The sequence below is a fragment of the Callionymus lyra genome, chromosome 1, assembly GCF_982586985.1.
Source record: "Callionymus lyra chromosome 1, fCalLyr1.hap1.1, whole genome shotgun sequence".
NCBI classification, from domain to species: Eukaryota; Metazoa; Chordata; class Actinopteri; order Syngnathiformes; family Callionymidae; genus Callionymus; species Callionymus lyra.
In genome coordinates this window covers 44,460,548-44,483,947 of record NC_141818.1, presented here as the reverse complement: position 1 = coordinate 44,483,947, position 23,400 = coordinate 44,460,548, and the positions used below count along the sequence as shown (strand labels likewise).

General features: G+C 41.1%; 1 protein-coding gene across 1 annotated transcript; it reads left to right on the top strand.

Annotated features, from left to right (window-relative positions):
* The first annotated feature begins 51 nt into the window (after positions 1 to 51).
* Positions 52 to 22,860, top strand: gtf3c1 (general transcription factor IIIC subunit 1). The gene is made up of 40 exons (XM_087809586.1): positions 52 to 506; positions 2,478 to 2,657; positions 2,734 to 2,910; positions 2,982 to 3,125; positions 4,831 to 4,927; positions 4,989 to 5,112; positions 5,617 to 5,799; positions 7,232 to 7,347; positions 7,413 to 7,465; positions 7,524 to 7,822; positions 8,011 to 8,070; positions 8,144 to 8,259; positions 8,318 to 8,436; positions 8,511 to 8,664; positions 9,578 to 9,681; positions 9,764 to 9,900; positions 10,876 to 11,124; positions 11,189 to 11,325; positions 11,476 to 11,573; positions 11,668 to 11,764; positions 12,276 to 12,459; positions 12,526 to 12,616; positions 13,174 to 13,309; positions 13,387 to 13,474; positions 14,111 to 14,175; positions 14,543 to 14,651; positions 14,724 to 14,866; positions 14,924 to 15,066; positions 15,130 to 15,214; positions 16,497 to 16,612; positions 16,680 to 16,739; positions 17,496 to 17,589; positions 17,677 to 17,855; positions 19,230 to 19,667; positions 19,736 to 19,860; positions 19,953 to 20,057; positions 20,313 to 20,587; positions 21,872 to 22,275; positions 22,329 to 22,515; positions 22,577 to 22,860. The coding sequence occupies exons 1-40, from the start codon at positions 286 to 288 to the stop codon at positions 22,787 to 22,789; spliced, it is 6,105 nt and encodes a 2,034-aa protein (XP_087665712.1). The 5' UTR covers positions 52 to 285; the 3' UTR covers positions 22,790 to 22,860.
* The last annotated feature ends 540 nt before the right edge of the window (positions 22,861 to 23,400 follow it).

The window sequence follows — 23,400 nt, the reverse complement described above, 5'->3', positions numbered from 1 at the left end:
AATGTTTACGTCGACCGTCATGTCAAAGTTCAAATCTGACGTCATCGTCCACAATACAAACCACATCCCGCGGGTCGAGAGTCGCTGACTGTCTTTGTTCTGGCTAGAAAAACTGTTTCCGTGAATATTTTCATTAACTAACAAAGATACCACCGCTAACGCACGGCGTCAAATATACGTTTTGAATAGAAAGTTGTAATTTTTCCAGCAAAGGTTTAAACACTGGTGAATGCTAAGTTAGCATGCTAGTTAGCTGACAAGGCTAGCTCCGTCCGCGGGGCTACTATGGATGCGCTCGGTGTGGTGGAGGATGAAGTGGCTCTGGAGGGTCTGGACGGGATCACTGTCTCAAGTCTGTGGATCAGACTCGGCAACAGGAAGCAACCATTTCCCCTCAAACTCGACGACAGCACGAAGGGGTTCATCTGGAGATACCTGGTGTCGAACACCGAGTTGAAGTTCTATAAACTGCCGGAGGAGAGACACGATGTTGTTCTGTTCGACAGGTGAGTTTGAAGCTTGGGTTACACCTGTCCAGGTAACACGTGCTCGAGAAAGAACCAAAATAAATGGCCTACTGTAACTGACGTGTGTTCATATCACATGTGTTGGTGAGGTTTCTTTCTAAACAGGACGAATACTGCCAATAAAACTACTACGTTAATATTATCAGGTTACTTTGATTCTCTTGATGGATCTACTGACTCCTTCAAGAAACATCTTAAGACTTTTTTTCGTGCAGGCATTTCCTCGATTTCCTGGAACTCCTGTGTTGTTCTCGGTGTTATCATGACCTTTTAAATTGATATTTTATTAGAGTATTATTTTGATTGTTTAAGCGCTTTGTGACCCTGGTCTGGAAAGGCGCTTTAGAAATAACCATTACTTACTAACTTACCATCACCTTCAAATATATTTCACTAATGCGACTAAAACCGATGCATCTAAAAAGTCAACATGCGAGAAATTTAGTGTATTAAAGATCAACCAAGGTGTTGATTTGAGTGTTTCTTAAATGGATCTTGGACTCTAATGTACTCTGTATGTTTGTACAAAACTCCTTTACCATAACCACACTCACTCTGGGGCATGGAGGTTTGTCACCGCGTGTCAAGGTACTCGATGTATAAACAAAGCGGGCTGGCTGGAGGAGGAGTGAAGCCATTATCATGCCATAATGGTCTCTCGTAGCCTAAAGCCTAAGGAGTTGAAAACATGGTCATGATGAGGGACTTACTGCATCTTGGAGAGGAAGATTAAACATGAAAAAAAAAGTTGTAAAAAAGAAGATTTAGTCAGAAATATTTCAGAAGTACGTGAAGCTGGTGTTGAGGTAAGAATTTGTGTTTGCTATGATGATGGACAGGCTGAAGGATGAGGATGATGACTCAGTAAAGTGAAAGTAAGGACAAGAACACCTCTGTTGTCATGGAGATGGATGGTCGTAGAGAAAACTGAAGATTTAATTCAAATCAATTTAAGGTGTCTTATCTCAAGACACTTTACGGTTTAAGTAAGACTATATTGGTTAAAGAAAAACAGATCCCAGCAACTCAACAATGAGTGAATCACAGTGTGACAGTGGTGAGAAAAAAAAGTTCCTTTTAGAAGGCAGATGGATGAGAAAAGAGTGAGGGAGGATACAATGAGAGAAAAGATAAGAGTATAAAGTCCAGGGAGGGTCATGGAAAAGAAGAAGGTGATCATGAATCTAAAAAAATCTAAAAAAAAAGGCCTTAATTGGCATGAAAATGTTTTAAAGATGATAAGTAAGATTTAATATTCATTTCAACATTTACTGATCTATATGTTTTAAAAAAAAAAATGTTTTACAGTTGGCCTATAAAATAGCTAATCTCAAGATGTCAAGAATGAGGATTGTAAGTAAGTAAGTCATTTTTATTTATATAGCGCTTTTCCAGACCAGGGTCACAAAGCGCTTAAACAATCAAAACAATATTCAATAAAGTATATACTTTAAAGATCAAGATAAAACTGATAACACAACAGGAGTTCCAGAAAATCAAGGAAAAGCCTGAAAAAATGAAAACGTCTTAAAGATGTTTCTTGAAGGAGTCAGTAGATCATCAAACACAGAGATGGTTCCAAAGCTTAGGAGCAACAGCCTGGAAGGATTTCTCTCCTCTGGTCCTGAAGCGTGTTCAGGAACCATCAGTAGATTCTGATCCACAGACCTCAGAGCCCGAGCTGGGGTGTAAGTCTGGATCAGATCACTGATGGAAGGTCTGACCATGAATAGATCTGAAAGTAAGAACCAGGATTTTAAAGTTGATCCTGAAAGAAACTGGAAGCCAGTGAAGAGTTTTAAGGATCGGAGAAATGTGAGTTCTTCTACTAGAGCGGCTCAGAATTCTCGCAGCAGAGTTTTGTATGAACTGCAGACAACACAGATCCTTCTTGTTAAGACATGAAAACAAACTGTTGTCTGTCTAACCAACATTTTTCTTCGTGGCTAGATTTGCAACGGAGATGCGCGACGGGGAAAGAAAGGAGATCTACCCGTTACACATCATCCGGGACGACAAGGACGGCCTCCAAGGCTCGTGTTCCACCTTCGATGAAAGGCGCGACGTCACAAACCAGATCCGCTCCAAAGCTCAGGGCCCGCTGCTCGGCTTGAGCGAGGCCGCTGAGAGGTAAACGAAACTCAGAAATCAACTCAGACCATTTTGAAAAGCAGCTCTTCGACGACACGTGCGCTCACGTCTGCAGATATGGAAGCAAGCTCGTCGTCGTGGCGTCGCAGCCGTTGCGGTTCTTGGCGCTGTTGGGTCCGGACGGCGATCCGGACGTGAAGCTCTGCGACGAGTCCTACTGTATTCTGGAGCGAGTGGGTCGAAGCCGCTGGCAGGGGGAAGTGCAGAGCGACATGCACAGTTCGTGGTTCAGGTGAGGCTCCACCGCACGTTCACCAGGTCGTTCCTTGCTGTCCAGGCGTTTTTAAACGCTTGCTTTCGCAGGCTGGATGCGAGGAAGTTTCACTACATCCGGAAGCCTCTGATGAGACACAAGCTGGTGTCCATGCAGTCGTACGTCATACGTCAACACGTGGGCCAACACAAGCACTCCATCCTGCTGCTGCTCAAGCGCTTCTACGTCAACAGGTATGTGTTGTTGTTGTGTTTGGGTTGCAGGGGCAGCACGAGAGAGAAGAGGCCCGAGCTTCTTTCTCTGCACAAACTTATTGCAGCTTCATTGTTGTTAGTTTGGGGGTAAAAAAGTGAAAATAAGGATTTAGTTTCAAGTGCTTTTTTCTTTCATTCTAAAATGTATTATTTTATGCTTCTGCCCTTTTTTTCCCCAAATTGTGTATCCCTTCCCCCAAGATTATGAATTCACCTATATAGATATATATTTACATTTTGTTCCCTTAGATCTGTTCGCCGGGTATTACTATTTCCTCAGTGGTCACATACTACTCTGATTGTTTTAAAGGGGCCCTCGAGCCAATTGAAAGAAGGAACAAAACCCCACAAACGGACAGAAAATACGTGTGATTATGCCATGACATTTTACAACCAATAGATTTGTTGTATTTTCCCGTTTAAAAAAATAAATAAAAAAATAAAACGTGATTAATAGTATGTGTTTTTTCCCAAAACTTTTCTTTAATTTACTTTTACTTAACTTTTATTATTTTGATGAAAAAGACATACTTGACAAAAAGCCGATTTAAAAACAAGGAAAAATAGTAGAGTGGGTATTGTTATATGTTGAAATTATTAATAAAAATGATTATTAAAAAATACCATTGTTAGTTATAACAATGACTGCCATGAGTCTTTAAAATATAACAAATGTGTGAGATAATTTTTTTAAAATTAAGTATATATTCTGACAATAAAACTAATAATAAAATCATCTCAATTATTCTACTTACTGCTTCTTGTTACTCTAGCATTGGCTCCATAAGTGTGTACATTAGTATCAAAAGTCATGTGGTCTAATAATTCTGCACCAGAGACAAGTACTCAAGTACTCGACAATACTATAAATATATTCTTGTTACTACAGTAAGTAAGAAAGTAAGTAATAGTTATTTGTAAAGTGCCCTTCTAGACCAGGGTCACAAAGCGCTTGAACAATTAAAAACAATACACAGTTATAAATATATACTAACATATATACTTTAAAAGCCAAGACACATACACACGAACAGAGGAGTTCCAGAAAATCAGGAAAAAAAACACAAATAAGAAAGTCTTCGGATGTTTCTTGAAGGAGTCAGTAGATCATCAAACACAGAGATGGTTCCAAAGTTTAGGAGCAACAGCCTGGAAGGATTTCTCTCCTCTGGTCCTGAAGTTCAGGAACCATCAGTAGATTCTGATCCACAGACCTCAGAGCCCGAGCTGGAGTGTAAGTCTGGATCAGATCACTGATGGAAGGTCTGACCATGAATAGATTTGAAAGTAAGAATCAGAATTTTAAAGTTGATCCTGAAAGAAACTGGCAGCCAGTGAAGAGTTTTAAGGATCGGAGAAATGTAAGTTCTTCTACTAGAGCGGCTCAGAATTCTCTCTGCAGAGTTTTGTATTAACTGCAGGCGAGACAGATCCTTCTTGTTTAGACAGTATTGTGTTAGGTATCGTATGGCCTGATTCTTGCCAATACAAACTCCTATTAACAATAATATTATAATTATAATAATTTTATTTTTTATGTATTATTTTTTTATTGTTTATGAAAAATTGCTGGCTATTGGTAAAAAACAATTTCATCAATAAAGTTTTACCTTACCTTACCTTACCTTACCTTACCTTAATATAATAATAAAAATATAATAATTTTGACCCCGTGTTGTTCCAGGCGGTCAAAATACGATATTCTGGCAGAACGCGCTTCCAACATCTTGTCACAAATGCCCGTTCAGTTCGCCACGTTTTCGGGGCTGCGACAACAACTGGTAAGTGACTGTTATGAAGGTGTTCATCTGTGCATCCTGAACATTTATCATCTCCTCTCAGCAAGTCAACGAGCGAACTCTGAAGCGCCTGTTGGGCAACATGAAGGAGGCCAAGTGTGTTCAGAATATCAGGATCCCGATGGAGGACTTGGATAAGGAAGGCGGACCTTGTGTCACAAAAAAAGGTATTTTTGCTTTAATCATCAGCGTTCTGGTTTATGAACTACGGATCTCCATAAACACAGCTTTTTTTTTCTCCTGCTACTTATGTCTTTAGAGTGAGACAGAGCTGCTGTCGACCAATGATGCGTTAGTGTTTTGGTCATGTGATTTGGGAGTAAAGGGGGACTGGTGTCAATAACGTTTTGAGACTTAATTCACAGCGTCGACTCAAAAGCTTTCGTGAATGATTGTTAGAAATACCATTTTTGAGAGCTGTATACCACATAAAACCACTGAATGAATTTTTATGATTTTTCTATCTGTCTATGGATAGAAAAATCTTTAATAATTTGTAACCGGTTACACAACAGTTAGAAGCTTTCATTACACATATAGAAAAAGTGGTTATAAACATTGAAGACCATAATCTCCATGTGTGTGTCCACCAAACAAATGTATTCCTTGACTTCAGATGAAGGTTATGAGTTGCTGCAGTAAATAAAATACATGACCTCCTTCTCATTCAGGAAACAAGGTAATGGTTCGAGGCTTTAAGTTGATGAAACCGTTTGAAAGCAAATGCGGCGCGGCCGACGAAGACGACGATGACGACGAGGAGGATGAGGAAGACCCGAGCAAAAGAAAGAGTGGACTTCCAGCAGCAGCTCGAATCATGGAGATGGACGTGGTTTCACAGAGTTATTATTACAGTAGGTTTGAAGTCTTGATACATTTATGGCGACAAGACGGCAAAACGTCTGTTTTTCTACGCCAGAGCTATTCAACTTAAATTTCATGACGGACAGATGGGGTCAGCTATGGAACTTTTACATCTTCAAGATCAGACTTGACTATATATACTTATACTCTGTTGTATATATTTGTTTCTTCCTTTTTTCATTTCAATGCATGAATAAATTCATGTCTAAAAAAATATTCAGTGAAAGCAATTCAAGGTAAAAAAAGAATCAATTTAAAAACTGAATCAATATACAAGATTTGCACCTAATCTTACACTGAATTGATTTATATTAACGTCTTTTACATTCATCTGTTTTACTCTTTTATTTACCAATACCAACGGAAAAAATATAGACGGTAGGCGGTAAAAAAATACCAGTACTTAAGATTGAATTTTAAAATTCAAGGTCAGATTTTGTTGCTGTAAAAATATGGTGTCGTATAAGGTTAATGAAACAGTGTCATTATTTTCAGAGTCCACTAGATGGCGGCCTCGGCACTATTTTCCTTTGTTTTTTTTAGCAACTGTTCTAATGAAACGTCACATCATTTTTAAACTGGTGGCGCCACCTACTGACCTCTTAACAACATGACACTGTTTCATGAAGCTTCATCAGACCATCACTAGTTATAAGTTATAAACATGGGCAAACATATTTTAAATAAATACACAATCTTATAAATCATGTTTCACTTATGTATTGAAATGTCAACGTGGTATGGCAAACGTCACAGCCTAATATTCAGTGACCATTATCTACGCTCATGTTCAAGATGAGCTCAACAGATTTTGATAAATAAGGAAACTTGATGTTGAGGGAAAAAAAGGAAATTTGGGGAAAAGCGGATGCTTCAAAGAGTGTGTTTCAAAACAGGATATTGCAATGAGAGGTGTAAGAAAATATACAGATTCATACAGTGAATATCCATACGGTATTGTATAAAAAAAGTATTGCAATATTTAACATTTAACTTGCAAATATTTGCTCAATCTCTTGTATTTCTTTTCTGAAATACAAATATAGAACCCTTTGTTTGAATTCAGTAAACTGATGTTAAGCCTTCAATGACATGGTCAATTCTTTAAAATAAAGTAGAAGTTCAGCATCATATCGTAAGATTGCCACTGTATATTGATGCGTATCGTTTAGCAAAATATTTGATAATACACTCTAGTAAACATTCTTTGTTTGCTGCCCAGGTTTCGGCCCCTTGTGTAGTGATAAGGTCTGATGTATGTTTTTTTTTTTCAAACAGCATGATTTTATAATCAGATTTTATATCGTGATAAAATAGACTTAAGAAAAAAAAGACGGCCTTTGAAAATAACTACTGACTTCCTTTTGTAATTCATTCTTAAAACAAAGCTGCAACAGAACATTTTTAAATTCTGTTTTTCAGTTTTATCCTGCGGCACAAAAGGCGTCTCAAAGTCTTACGTGGCGGCGAAAATGAACATCGGTAAACTGGAGTCTCGCATGGTCTGCCGAAGACTGGAGAAAGATGGGCTCATAAAGGTAACTTGAGTCACTTCTTGAGGTTTAACCCTTGAAAGACGTCAAATTAAAATGTCCTTTTTCAGGGTTTCATGGAGGACGTGGGTCGGCAGAGGACCACGAGATTCATCAGTCACAAGTTAGTTCTTGATTCCTGTTAACACCAAAGGTTTTGTTAATCACTTTGGTTGTCTCAGGTGTGTGGGTGGTAGCAATCATCTGCGACAGTTATCCAAAGAACAGGAACGGCAGAAGATTCTCTGCTCGGACATGCATGCTCCCACGACTCCAAAGCAAGGAGGCAAAAATGAAAAAGCTGCGTCTGCAAAGAAGGGCAAGAGGCCGACGAAGAAGGAGGCTGCGAAGACGCATGAGCGCGAGGAGGCCAACGACATTCCAGAGAAAACTGCTAATGTGACAGAGAAGGAGAGCGAAGGCAACGAGGATCCTGAAGTGAAGGCATCGACCTGCTCCACTCAGCCTTCGTCTGGTGAAGGTTTGTCAAATGTGTCAGTTATTATAATGGTCACGTCAGTCAGCGAACTATCGTGTACAACTGTACTTTTACTTTGGACTTTTGGTTGATGAGAAGCTTTATTGAAAGTAGCCTCAATTTTTAAGCTGATTTTAAAGAAAAGATTGATTATAAACGATCAGTTGTCTCCTGTCGTGCGACTCGCTCAGGTGCAGATTCCACTCCCAGCACAGATAATGGGGAACACAACCAGGATGATCCCAGATCAGGTTTGTGAGAGTGACCTTTTTTTTTTTTTTTAATGATCCGACAATAACGATGTTCATTTTCACTTCGGCGCAGCTGAATCTCCGGCCGGGGACGAGCAGGACATTTTACCTCCGAGCGAGACGACGATGGAAGGCTTGGATCAAGCCAAGAACGTAGTGATGAACGTCGTGGATTCTCTCTCTGACAAGGTAAGAACCACAGACATCGAGTGTAAAGAATCGCCTGACGTGTCCCTCGTTGATGCAGCTTCCACAGCCCAGCAAAAAATCTCTGGACAAATCCAAGGACACGTACCGCGTCCTCAAACGGAAGAACACGATCATCGAGGCCGTGCAGAGCCTCAAGGTTATAGCGGGCTTATTCCCGTCAGTACCAGCCCTCGCCCGTCACGCCAACAGTGAGGGCAGCTATAGTGATCCCATCTTCGACCTTCCTCCAGGCTGCAGAAGTTGATCAACGAGGAAGAGAAGGCGGACGGATCCAGCACCATCTGCTGCAAGAAAACCGTCTGGCGTCTCGTCACGACTTTGGCAAGAGAAGGTCTGTTGAAGATTTACTCCACCACCGTCATTCAGGATGGGAGCACCAAGAAGGTACACACACACACACACACACACACACACACACACACACACACACACACACACACACACACACACACACACACACACACACACACACACACACACACACACACACACACACACACACACACACACACACACACACACACACACACACACACCGCTAAATGGTTGTGGTATTAAAAATGTATACATATATAAAAATAATAGAAAATGATGTAATAAAGACAATAATAATCACAATTTATTCTTTAAATCCCAACTAAATTATGGATAGTTTTCCCAGATGTTTGAAGTACTAATGGGTGTAAAATACACAAAATAAATAACTTTACGATAAAATTAAATACAAATATTTCCATTCATGTATTCAACATTCTCCTCAGGTTAATTTAAGTTCAGTCATCGGTAGATTCTGATCCACAGACCTCAGAGCCCGAGCTGGGGTGTAAGGCTGGTTCAGATCACTGATGGAAGGTCTGACAATGAATAGATCTGAAAGTAAGAACCAGAATTTTAAAGTTGATCCTGAAAGAAACTGGCAGCCAGTGAAGAGTTTTAAGGATCGGAGAAATGTGAGTTCTTCTACTAGAGCAGCTCAGAGTTTTGTATGAACTGCAGGCGAGACAGATCCTTCTTGTTTGGAAACTGTGTGTGAAATAATAATTTATTTAAAGAAATTTGATTCAGTTATTCAAATGCAAAAACCTAAATTTTATATTTATTATTAAAAATAAATTAAACATTTTAATATACAATTAAAAAAAACGAACCTAACGTGACAACATTTGAAAAGTTAAGTAAAACAGTGAAGTATTCTGATGGCTCTGAAATACTTCTAGATTTGAGATATAAAACAGTTTTGATCTCTGGTTTTGCGTTGTTTAGTTTTCTAACTCGTTGTCTGTTCAACAACACGCAGGTGGACATCGTGGTTCATCCGTCCATTCAGCCCAAAGACCCGCTGGTGTCCAGTGTCATCGATCAGGTCCGGTTCCGTCTCACCGGCGGAACCCCGACCTCACGGTTAGTGCGACTCGACAGGCGTCTCTGGACACACGAAGTATTACGACCCCCGGCCTCACGACTCTGTGTTTCTAATATTCAGCTCCAGCTCCCGAGCAGAGGACGAGGTCGACGACAAGGAATATTCCGAGATGACTGGTTGCGTGTTTAAATCCCAAAAGTGCATGGGCACGAAGAAGAAAGAGGACGTTAAAGAAGAGCAATTCAAACCAACGAGAGGTTAGTTTCCAGTTGCTCTTTCATGGCGATGTTATCTTAATGACACAAATATTTGACCGGGAAAATATATATGTTTTAATCCACATATTTACTCCTTAAACGTAAAGAATAAACATTAGTTTATAATATTTTTAGTAAAATAATGACATCAGAATCAGAAAACTAAAAAAATCAAATCTCAAGGGTCCCTGACAACAGTCCCCATGTTTAAAATGACCCTCAGACAGCTGCTCTTGCTGTGTGACCCACTAGGTTTGTGTGTCGCTTGTGTGTGGTTTTATGTTAGTATGTGTGTTTTATGTTTGTGTATACGTTTGTTCCTTTGTATGTTTGTGTTTTTGTGTGTGTTTGTATGGTTGTGCCTTTGCGTGTGTGTGGTTTTATGTTAGGATGTGTGTTTGTTTGTGCATATGTTTGTGCCTTTTTGTGTGTTTGTATGTCTGTGCCTTTGTGTGTGCTCTGTGCCTTTTTTGTGTTTGTATGGTTGTGCATGTTTGTATGTTTGTGTCTTTGTGTATTTGTTGTGCCTTTGTCTGTGTTTGTGCATATGTTTGTGCCTTTGTGTTTTTGCATCTATTCTATTCTCTACGGAGATAAATGTGTGTGTGGTTTTATGTTAGGATGTGTGTTTGTTTGTGCATACGTTTGTGCTTTTGTGTGTGTTTGTATGTGCGTGTGTGCTTGTATGTTTGATAATGCTCGTATAATATGATGTTTAAAAACGAACGATAAGACGAGTGAGTAATAAATAAAATAAAAAAAACAACATTAGAACTATTATATGATTCTATTACAGTTCAATAAAACAAGAGCAGATCTTTTTTTTTAACCAGTAAAGGATTCATGGCCTAATTAAAGTGTGTTCTACCAGTAAAGGACTAGCAGAGGAAATCTAATGGATGCACAATTCTACTGATGAGTGAAAGTGAATGTTTGTTCCTTCTATGCTAATGTTTGGATGATGATTTTTCCCAGTTCGAGGTCTAGGCAGGAGTCTAGGCTTCCAGCCGAAGATGCACCGTCTGCATGTCGTCCACGCCTTTCTGTGGTACGTGATCTATGGCCAGCAGAAACCTGAAGACCCGCTTCCTCAAAACAAGTCGACGGAAAAGACTCCGAGCGATTCTCTAGCGTCTGAGACTCCAGCCTCGGATCAAACTCCTCCTGAGGAAGATATAGAGCAGGATGAGTCAACATCAAGTGTGTGTAGCAAGAGCGAAGAAGGTGAGGAAAAAGTCCAGATTTCTACGATTGTTTTGAGACATTTAAGTTCTCGCTTTCCTTTCAGATGGGGAGACGTGGAAGAAGTTCATCCCGCCTCTACGCTGTCACGAAGGTTACTCGCTGGGCTGGGCGATGATCAGTGACCTGCTTCTCTGCATGCCGCTCTCCATATTCATCCAGATCATCCAGATCAATTACAAGGTGAGTGGAAAAGCTAATGGGTTGTTTTCTCATATAAAAGATGATGTCGGTGGGAAAGTATTGTCGATAAAGGGTTAAAACGCATCCGGGGTAGATGCTGAATAAGTCTCGCTCTCAAAGATGTCGGCTTAAAAAAGTGACATTCCTCAGGTTGATGGACTGGAGGATTATATCAACGACCCGGTGAAGCAGCACCATCTCGTCAGAGATATGCCGCCCAAGATGCGACGACAGCTTCTCTACAAAAGGCAGGTTTTACAGAGTGACCTTGTGTCTTGAAGAGCAACCAACTGTTTATTTGTTTTAATGATTTCTTCTTCTTTTTATGCCTTTTTCTTTCAGGAAATACATTTTCAGTTTTCATGAGAACCTTCAGAAGTTGACCTACATGGGTCTCTTGCAGTTTGGTCCCAATTTGAAGTTTTACGACAAAGACCACGTGAGTCTATTTCATTGTGGGCTTGTTTTTAATCGATAGTAATGGCTTTCGTTGCCTCTGGCTGCAAATACTATCAGTATTTCCATCAACATTTACTTGCTCAGACTTCTTAACGCCATTATAATTCTAAAATAAGCTTTTTAAGAAAAATGGATATTATGGTTATATTATTAATAACTAACACTTGAAGGGAAATGTCAAAAGATTCACTTAACCTTGTTTTCTACACTCTCATGTCGGCTAAGGGTTAGGATTATTTTCAGAGTTAACCGTTTCTTTTTAGAGTTTTAGACAAAAATGTTTGTTCATTTTAATGTAGCGACTGGAGCTCAGTTGTCTTGCTCTTGTATTCAAGCTTCGACAAAAGGAATTGTTCTGGAATAAAACCACAATTAGTATATATTTTAAGTTCAAGTTTAAGTACAAATAATCCAATTTTGGGTGAACTATCACTTGAAATCCTCACGATCGTTACAAACGATTATTATTTTCTTCCCGGTTCGTCTACCAGGTGTTTGTGCACCTAAAGCGTAATGCAACAATCGTCGACACCACCAGCTCCGAGCCGCACTACTGGCTGGTCGCCGAGTCTCCAGACAAACCTTTCGAGCGGCGCCACTATCAGTTCAACACCTCCGAGGACGTGGAGAACTACTGGTTCGACCTCATGTGTGTTTGCCTCAACACGCCACTGGGTACACAAACAAACACGTACAAGTGTAGACCGTAGAGATGCTGACTCTGCTTCACTTGTGTTTCAGGGGTATTTCGTCATCAGAGAGGCGAGAATGAAACGCCTCCGTCCTTCTATAACGATAGGAATGTCTTCGTGGGAATGGCTCACCTACTGAAGTGAGTACAGATGTTCTAGCCAGCGTGTGCCAGGGCTGGATGTTGTAAGGGTCCTGTCAATCAAACCCTTCCTCACCGCCATACACTACTATCAATTTAAAAAAGGAAATAGTTTCTGATGAAGTTGATAAACAAACCTCATCATCAAGTGATCACATGACATCAACAAAGTTCTTACAAATAAACATGATAATAAATCTAGATGGGAGTAAATATTCTGTTCGGCCAAATGGAAAAGAAAAAGAAGCCAAAGTAAAAGCGACGTCGTGAGAAATTTTATTGTTTTAAAGTGTAGGATTGTATAGAAGTCACAGATGTACTTTGAACCAATGGAACAAAAGAAATGTCAACACTAACTACTGAAGATGGTTAAACTATATATTTTAACAAAGACTCGCTTCCCCTCGTCTGCATGACTAGAGCGCCATCTACAGATACAGTAGAGCGGAATGTAAACCAGTGATTTGTGAAAGGTTTCTTTACCACTCAAGTGCCTCAGTATCAATGGTCACAATATCAGCTGGATTCAGTGGGTCGTCTTTTTCTCGTGGCCACAGAGGCAGCCTGGACGTCTGTGACGACGCGTCTACACCAGGAGACGGTAAAGGTGCCGCTGGTTTGGACTCGGAGTTCTTCTCTCACCTGAAACGAAACTGGCTTTGGACCAATCACCTCCTCGCTGAAAAAGACAAAGTAATAACGACAACAACTATAACTTCTCTCTGCTACCGGACGACGTTCCTCATTCTGTTCTCAACACTTGTTTCCAGAAATCCTCCGACTCCAGCCAAGTCAAACACAAGATCCGATTAAAAAGTCTGATGAGTAAAAACCTTCTACACTTGGTCACCAAAGCAGGTGAGTGGATTCTATCAATATGACATTTTAGTTGAAGATCAATTAGTGCCGGAGCTCGTGCTTAACAAATGTATCGACAGTAACTGGGTTACTTTTCTCTTTCGGAAGATCTATTTTGTTTATATTTGTTTATTTCATTCATTGTTGGCTTTTTTTGAACTCAAAGTGTCCAACTTGAGTAACTTAGTTTCTATTGAAAACATGTAACTATTAACTGTAACTATGTTACTTATTTAAGGTAACTTGACCAACATTTACTTAACAATTAAGATGCTATAACAACAACAAGTTCAGAAGAACTAAAGTAGCTCATTATAGTTTGTTATAGAGGGTTATTACTGAAGAAACTTTCAATCAGCTGTATTTTATACTGTTATTAGATTATACCTTTAACAAAGGTACGTCTCTAAGTGCATATCTTAAACAAGTTACTGTTTTTTCAAAGCAGTTAACTGTGTAATGTATTATTATTATTATTATTATTATTGTTTCACCAAAGTTTATCATTTTAAAATGTGGCTGATTTGTGCCCTTCATTGATTAAACAAGTTTTTTTTTTTACTGTATTCTTAAAAACTAAGTACACGTCTCACTTTTCCATCCGTTTTCCTGTTTGTCCACCTTTGTCTCCTGCAGGAAATGCCACGAACCCTCGTTACATAACTCCGATGAAATCTGTCATCAAGGAAGAAGATGTCGAGGTTTGATATTGTCTTAATGTTGACCAGCGTTGATCATATTTTGTCTGCATTTCTGCTCCGTTGAGCCACTTGTGTCTGTTGTGAACGAGCGATTGTGGATACAAATTAGTTTTCTCCACCATTCTTAGAGGTAGAATGTGTGGCCCTGCCATAGACGGTTAGTGCACAAAGGGGCCTAAATGTAAACCACAATCTGGGTCAGGGGCCGAACAGAATGTACGTTCCTCTTAAGGAAGTTCCACAGGAAGAGCTGGTTGATGTAGCTGGGGAGAGGGAAGTCTCCCTTCGCTCCCGTGACGCCAAATGAAGCGGAAGAAGATCATGAAATTCCTTGAAATGTTAGTTATTCGTACACATTTGACCTCAGGTTGCGACGGAGCCGGCCTCTAGAAACAAGAAAGTTGTCGGAGGGAAGAATCAGAAGAGGAAGAGGACCAAGAAGGAGGTCGTCAAAGTTCCACGCAAAAAGAAAAAAGGTGTTTTGGGCTCTAGATTGACCTTTTCTTTCCCAGGTGAAAACACTTTTAAATCGTCTGTTTTATTCAAAGAATCCCAAAAGCCCAGTCGAGCTCACGACGAGGTCGACCACAGGGCCTTGAAGATGATGACCTCGCAGCGAGTCATCTGGAAACTACAAGAGGACTCGGTCATTTTGTTGGCCAACGTGGCGTCTTACCTGCTCAACAGCAAGGTGAGGATACACATGGATCAAGCGAAGACGCTCATGACCGGCTGCTTTGTTCCACAGCTGAAGAAGCCGTTCATCTGGTACTGCGTCTTGAGGGACATGCTTCATGCGGAGCTGACGTTCTCTTTAGACAAAACCTCTCTGGCCGTCGGTCGACGATCCAAATACATCATGAAGAATCCTCAGACGCTGCTGAACTACAGGTGAGGAGCCCATCCGGTGCGAAAAGAAAACGTGTTCGACGTTGCTCTTCTTGTGTTGTGCAGGATCTGTCTGGCCGAGGTCAACCAGGACACGGAGCTGAAGCAACAGCTGGAGGAGAATATTCCTGCAGACCCTGAGAATTCAGACGTGGGTTTGTTTGCTACTTTTTTGAGTCTTTGCTAAATATTTATGTCCATCTGCCCAAAGCTTGGTTCATCCTCAAGGTTGTATTTTTTTGGTCCTTTATGAGAGTAAAACAATGAAGGATAATTTTTCATCTTAATAGTCCTGTTTTATTTAAAATTCTGTTTTTTTTCTCCAAAAGTCTTACTTGTTTAATTCTAAATATTTATTTTCTGAATTCCTGTTCATTCTTTCCTCCTTTTCTTATTTTTTTCTTATTTTTATAATAACGCCTATAACTGATGCTAAACTTTATAAGCTAAAGTATGTTGTAAATAAATGACCTAATTGACCTTTATATTATCATGTTCTCTCTCACTGTTTTCATCACTGCTTGTGTGAGAAAAGAAATGTGATCGAAACCGGTTTTCTGAAGTAATAAACGCATCCCTGACCTTAAAGGTACTCGGTTAGTATCTGATTGAGTTAGTATTTTGCTGGAAACCTTTGGATCAAGATAATTAACGTCTCATGAAAGATATAACAGCGAACTAACAGCTCTGTGCTTCAGGAAAGGATTCAAACAGACATGCAAACTTTGTGTTCTTCTAGTTTCTCACTATACAAGTGTGTGACTTCAAACCAGATCTGATTTATATTCATTGTTTGAGTGAAACAGTCAGATTCCCAAACTGACATTTACACTTTGTTGTACAGTTAATTGTTTTGTCCTTGTTGCTTCTTCTTACATTTATTCTTTGTCCCTCATTTACCGTGACTGTTTTCAAACCTATTATACAAATCTTTTAGCTTAACAAGATCAGCGACCAAACAAAGTATATAAGAAACTGTGTTTAACAAGAAGTATGTGATATTCTTTTCATTGTTATATAATAATAGATTTTATTTGTCGGGCACTTTATATTCTAAGAAATAATCACAAAGTGCCGCAGGAGCAACAACAATCAACGTAGAAAGATACAGTAATAAAAAAACAAACAATTATAGACTAAAGGATTTCATTTTTTTTTAAAGGTATGTTTTTAGACCCTTTTTAAAACTATCAGTAGACTGAGGGGCCCTCAGATTTTTGTGGAGGGTGTTCCACAGTCGAGGAGAAGAGGAGCAGAAGTGTGCGGGTTTTAGTCCTGGAGAAGTCTGTAACTGTTTTGGAATGTGAGGAGGGAGGCTTTTTTGTTATCTTAGACACTGGCATATCAGAAGGTCATAATATCAACATGAACATTAATTTAGGGCCACAAAAAAGGAAGAGTGAAACACACTATTCATGCAGGTGTGCTTTCAGGATTGTGCCAAATCCTTCACGGAGTACATCAGGCTGCTGAGGCTCAAGTTCAGCTCATTGACCAGCTCCAGCAACTTGTCCAGAACGTTCGATACCAAAGAGGAACTCTTCTCCAAGTAAAGAGGTTCACGATTGATCCATTTCTAGTAACTTAAGTTTAAACCTGATTCTTCTGATCAACAGGTTTCAAGTCTGTGCCATCGGGAACAAGAACAAGGCCCAGTTGAACGAGGTTATCAGTAGGTTTGTATCAACATTACGTAATATTCATCAAACGAGTCGAGCAAAAGTCTCGGCCCAAATACACACGCACACAAAAAAGAATGTTTGAGGCTCTTAATTTGAAAATACTCCGGACAAAACCACCTTTTGAACAAAATGGTTTCACAGGTTGTTATTGTAAAACAAATTGTAAGAGTTTCTAGTTCAGCGCACAGATATATTCAAATGCTCTTACTGGCCAAATGAAGCAACACGAAGGGCCAGATTTAGCAACCTGGGCCACAGTTTTGAAATATGTGTTGTGTGGAGGCAGGATTTCATGTTTTTAAATAATATTTTATTATACAAACAAGACAGTCATGTATTCTTTGACAGGAGTTATGATTTAATTTTTTTTATACTCAATTAATCTTAATTATCCTTGTTTATTCCCCAACAAACACTTTATATTCTTTCCTGTACACAATAACCTTTAATCAAAGAATAATTGTTGAATAAATCTTAAACTAATCATGATATATATTTACGTTATTTAAGTAAGTAATTTATATAGTGCTTTTCCAGACCAGGGTCACAAAGCGCTTAAACAATCAAAACAATACTCAATAAAATATATACTTTAAAGGTCAATATAACACCAATAACAACACAGGAGTTCCAGAAAATCAAGGAAAAGCCTGCAAGAATAAAAACGTTATGTTTCTTGAAAGAGTCAGTAGATTTAGCAGTTTTATCTGAATAATTTAGAATTAAATATATATAAATTGTTTTTTGCAGCAGAGCAGACATTCACACGATCGTCCTGCAGAACCTGATCCAGAGCACTCTGTCCATGAACAACCTTCAGATGAGGTCCTTAAGGTCCTTCCAGGTGTGAGCACGTTCTGGTCCTGCCCCTGTCTTTTCCCCGCTCGTCTCTGGAAGAGTCCTGACGTGATGTTGTCGTCTCTCCACTCAGACCTTCCACATGTACAACCAGTACAACCAGGAGCTTCTGTGTCAAGTCTTCCTCCAGTGCAGGAAGAGGGGGCTGGTGAACCGGCGGCGCGTTGGCAGGCTCCGGGGCCTGGGCCCTAAGAAGAACCGGGCGGTCCCCATCCTGCCGATGTCTTACCAACTCTCCCAGAAATACTACAGGTACCTTACATTTCACGTTTTAACGATACTGATGGGCAAATAGTTTGTTGTCATGTCCTTTATTTTAGTGAATCCTTTTGAAAATTAATTCATATTTTTGCACCTTCAGGGCCACCATACTTCACAGTACTCTTTTTAAGCCAGAGCACAAAAGGCGCAAATCTTTTAACAGTCAATTTTATTATCTAACATAACACTTTCACAGGAAAGATTGAGTTTGATTTACATATTTATATTTATTATTAATGTCAGCTCAATATCTTAATTATCTTCATGTTTGTTCTTCCTTTAACATCGTCTCCTGGTGTAGATTAGTCTTTAATTGTTGACATTCATCAGCTTCGTTCCTTTTCTCATCACACATCTTCAGAGCTGCCATGCATCACGAGTCTAATCATCTATTTATGTTTATTTATTAGTCATTATTTTGTGCTTTATCTATTGGTTGTTTAAAAGAAATTTAGATTACATCAAGTGAATGTGTTCCAGGTCATTTAAAATGACAAGTTTAAAATAAGTTACAATTCTTGACTGCCATAGAGCTTTTCTAGAGAATAAAGACGACCATTTCAAACAATCATAACATTTAAATGTCAAATTTGGGAGAAAATCATTATTAAAACATAATATTTTAGCTGTGACTTGTATATGTTGTTTATTGTCAAAGATAACAAGTTTATGATGCAACAAATCAATGATTAAGTTACGATCAATGAATAAAAAAATACCATAAGAATTCATTGTAGAATTCTAGATAACGTAATAATTACACCGTCAGTATATACAGGTGAAGCAAAAGGCAAAGGTATGTTTATTCCATTAGATTTACAAGGTGAAACTAATTTATGACACAAGTTCATAACTTGCACCTCAAGATATTTCAAGCAATTATTTGATATAGTTTTGATGATTATGGATTACAATTTATGAAAACATCAAATTGAAAAACGCGAGAAATTAGAATATCACATACAATAAACAGAAAGGCGATTTCAAACAGAGAAATATTGGCCCTCTGACTTGGTTTTGGCCCCTTTTGCAACCATATTTGTTTTTTATTTATTGTGTGTAATATGTTTGGCTGGTTTCTTAACAAGCCTACAAATATCAAAAGGCTACATTTTTTTTTACATGGAATAGAATCATCTAGTAACTCCACTTCTGCCCCAAAACTCAGAATTAAACACCCTAACAGCACATGAACGAATGAGTCCCTGAGTCTATTAGTGTTGCATCATGGGAGGAGCATTCGTGCCGCATCTGCTTCTCTGCTCACTGATGACAGTGTTCAGAGGATGATCTCATCACATTGACGAACACATACTGGAAACTGCTTCAGTTACTTTGATGAATTCTTCTCGTCTCTCCTGACAGGACTTTCTCATGGCGGTTTCCTACCTCGCTCTGCACCGACTGCCACCGCTTTGTCAAAAGCCTGTCCAGCCTCGGGGCGAGAGACGACCGCCGCACCCTCTCCATCAACCACGAGGGTGAACTCGGGAGCCGAGAAGCTGCATCACAACAGATGGATGGAACCGAGGAAATGCAGGTCGACTCTGGAGAAGAAGCTAAAGGTCCATCGGTCGTAGAGCAGGCGGAAGATTTCCACCCTGGAGGAGAGCGTGAAGAAGTCGCCGCATCGCAGGAACAGGAGCCAACAGACATGCTGACGTACTCCATGGAATCCCCCGGTGGCTCCTGCTTGGCTGCAGTCAGCCTCATGACTCTCGGTCTGGTGTCGCTGCACTTGTCGATCCCCAAGCAGATGGTGGTGGTGGACAGTCAGCTGGTGGACAAGGACGTGGTCAAGAGGTCAGAGCGTCTTCAAAGCATACTTGATAATGAGTCCACCACGACTCAAACGTCACCGTCCGTTGCAGTGTGTTGGAGGACGACGACGACGACGACCGGGACGAACCCGTTGGGAAGAAGATCGAGGTCAAAGCCCACCAAGCCTCGCACACCAAATATCTGATGATGCAAGGATGCTGCATCCCCGGCATAGGTATTTGTCAACACTCCATGGCTTTTTTTTCTTCTTTTTTTTGCACCTAAACCTACAATTTTCACCGTGTTTTTTTTTTTTTTAACTTGCAGTCAAGAATCGAAACCTCAATACCAGCGACAGCATCGTTGTGGAGTCCTGCGTCGTCAGGTTACAGCTCAGAAACACTCCTTCTCACACCGTGTTCGGTCCGGACGGTGAGGATCCAGCTCCTCTAGTACCTTTATGAACTCCCATGATGCAATTCTACACACGGCTTTAATTAGTGACGACTGACTACAAAACTGTATTTCAAACTTGTATTAGTTTTACATCTACGTTGCAATGTTAAAACTGATCGGCCGCTGTGATTGGTTGGCTGGGCGGCAAAGCATTATGGGAGCGGTTCATGTAACGGATAATGTTCTTTTGAGAGGGATGGCATTAGCACTTGGTTTCCTTCTCTTCGTCAGATTTCCGGCCGCACCACAAGGCGGGTCCCTCGCTGCTGCCCCCTGCTGTTACGAGGTTTGTGCGCGGCATCAACTCTCCGTGTGGTCAAGAGTGGAAGGCGAAGCTGTCCGAGAGAGGTTACTCCCCCCGGGATGTGGAGGAGTGTGCCCTGGTGAGGTCCGACCTGGATGAAGCTGGTGAAGTAGGGATGGAAGAGCAACACTTCCTCCACGTCCACTCGCGGTTGCTCGCCCTGCAGGGTGGACGCACCCGGACTCTGCATCAGTACATGAAGGTGAGAAGTTACAGTGTGTTAAGGACACTAGAGTATATTCCTGATGATGAAGCTCATTTGAGTTTCCCCAAAGATCAATGGTTAGCCTAATAATCTGGTGAACCTTGTGTATAAATACTTTACCTCAAACCAATTTTATGGTACATAGTGGTAAATTGTATTACTCTGCGAGTTACAGTAGTTTTCTCCACAAGGCTCTATAGTATTTATCCTCGAGGTTCTACAGAATAACTTCACGATGATTCGTAGTATTACTCTACGAGGATCCATAGTATTACTCCGTGAGGCTCAGTAGTATTACTTCACTAGGCTCCGTAGTATTACTCTGCTTGGGTCTGCAGTATTACTTCACTAGGCTCCATAGTATTACTCTGCTTGGGTCTTCAGTATTACTTCACTAGGCTCCATAGTATTACTCTGCTTGGGTCTGCAGTATTACTTCACTAGGCTCCGTAGTACTTCTCTGCTTGGGTGTATAGTATTACTTCACTAGGCTCCATAGTATTACTCTGCTTGGGTCTGAAGTATTACTTCACTAGGCTCCGTAGTACTTCTCCGCTTGGGTGTATAGTATTACTTCACTAGGCTCCGTAGTATTACTCTGCTTGGGTCTGCAGTATTATTTCACTAGGCTCCGTAGTATTACTCTGCTTGGGTCTGCAGTATTATTTCACTAGGCTCCGTAGTATTACTCTGCTTGGGGCTGCAGTATTACTTCACTAGGCTCCATAGTATTACTCTGCTTGGGTCTGCAGTATTACTTCACTAGGCTCCGTAGTACTTCTCCGCTTGGGTGTATAGTATTACTTCACTAGGCTCTGTAGTATTACTCTGCTTGGGTCTGTAGTATTACTTCACTAGGCTCCATAGTATTACTCTACTTGGGTCTGCAGTATTACTTCACTAGGCTCCGTAGTATTACTCTGATTGGGTCTGCAGTATTACTTCACTAGGCTCCGTAGTACTACTCCGCTTAGGTCTGCAGTATTACTTCACTAGGCTCCGTAGTATTACTCTGCTCGGGTCTGCAGTATTACTTCACTAGGCCCTGTAGTACTCCTCCGCTAGGGTCTGCAGTATTACTTCACTAGGCTCCGTAGTACGACTCTGCTCGGGTCTGCAGTATTACTTCACTAGGCCCTGTAGTACTCCTCCGCTAGGGTCTGCAGTATTACTTCACTAGGCCCCGTAGTACTACTCTGCTCGGGTCTGCAGTATTACTTCACTAGGCCCCGTAGTATTACTCTGCGAGGTGAGAGTCTTGACGCTCTGGTTCTCCTTCAGGACCTCCAGGAGGACGAGCAGGTGTTACGAGTCGGAGGCTTGTGCTTCCGCTGGGTGCTGATGAAACACGCCGACTCCTGGCTGCTCGTCATCCCCTCCAACAAATGGCAGCCGCGAGCCGAGGATCCTTACAAGACACGGCGCCCGCGCAAGAGAAGCAGGAGAGGAACCAGCAAGGAACCGGAGGAACCAACCTCCAGAAGGTTGTCAGCCGGTGAAGAGGACGGAGGTGAGCCGGGTCGAGCCGTGAGCGCCACAGAAGGAGAAACGCAGCAGCAGGAGCTGCAGGAGGAAGAAGAACCTGTGATGGCGGAGAAGCCGGTGGACGACCACGAGGAGGACAAAGAAGGAGCCGCAGACTCTAAACCAGAAGAAGCCGCGACCGAAACCACAGAGTCCGACGAGTAAGTCTCAAGTCGATCTTCTGCGTCTCATCGCTGACTCTCGGCCGTCGCAGGAACACGCTGCAGTTCATCGGACGACCCTGGAGAATGACGGACGGGAAGCTGAACCGCCCGGTGTGCAAGGGCATGCTGGAGGGAGTCCTGCAGCACATCATGACCTGTCCCGGCATCACCCTGCAGACCCTGCTGGACCACTACAAGAGGGTGACTCAGCCCGTCGTGCTGCAGGAGCTGCTGCAGGTGAGACACGTCCACCTCCTGCATCTGCTCACGTCCCTCACGCGTCTTCACCTTCACGCAGGTGCTGGAGGACGTGGGCTGCGTCACCAGGAGAACCTTGATCAAGAAACCCAAGCCGTCCCTGTTCAGCCGCTCCACGCGCCGGGACGCCGGCGAGCAGCCGCAGGTGTTCCAGGCGCCGGACGCCGTGTTCTACGAGCCGACCGTCAGCTGCTACCTGAGGCTGGCTCGCATGTTCCCCAACGAACGGCAGTGGAGCTACGTTACCTCCTGACTCTTCTGTTCTCTTCTCCTTTTTACTTGTACAGGATTTGTCTTTCCTATGAATAAACGCGTTTAATCTTTCCTGATCAATTATTTATTCCCGTAATCTGACGGTTTGAAGGTTAGACACTGTAGCACTGTGTCGTTTTTGTTTATTTTTGCTTGTGTATCGTGTTCACTCTCTTACCGTAGTTTTTTATGTTTTATATTTTCTATTAATTAACTCACAGCATCTGTTGTGATGTAACTTCCTGCCACTAGATGGCAGCAGTCATTACGTCCCCCGCTGCTAAAGGAACGACGAGACCTTGACGATGACTGAGGACGAGAGGAAACAGTGAGTCCAGCAGCTTTATTAAAGCTGATGTTTTTGACATATTTTGGTTTGAAAACAAATCAAAGCAGTTACGACTTCATCAAGAGTCGAGTACTGGACAATACTACACATGTATACTTGTTACTACACTATCACAACACCAGAGTCAAGTACTCAACAATACTACACATGTATACTTGTTACTACACTATCACAACACCAGAGTCAAGTACTTGACAATACTACACATATATACTTATTACTACACTATCACAACACCAGAGTCAAGTACTTGACAATACTAC

What these genes read in the sequence shown, in the direction of transcription:
- gtf3c1 (XM_087809586.1), top strand. Translation starts at nt 286, where the DNA reads ATGGATGCGCTCGGTGTGGTGGAGGATGAAGTGGCTCTGGAGGGTCTG. An exon ending in GGTCCTTAAGGTCCTTCCAG is followed by an intron (nt 17,590 to 17,676) that starts GTGTGAGCACGT and finishes CTCTCCACTCAG; the next exon opens with ACCTTCCACATGTACAACCA. An exon ending in CTCTCCCAGAAATACTACAG is followed by an intron (nt 17,856 to 19,229) that starts GTACCTTACATT and finishes CTCTCCTGACAG; the next exon opens with GACTTTCTCATGGCGGTTTC.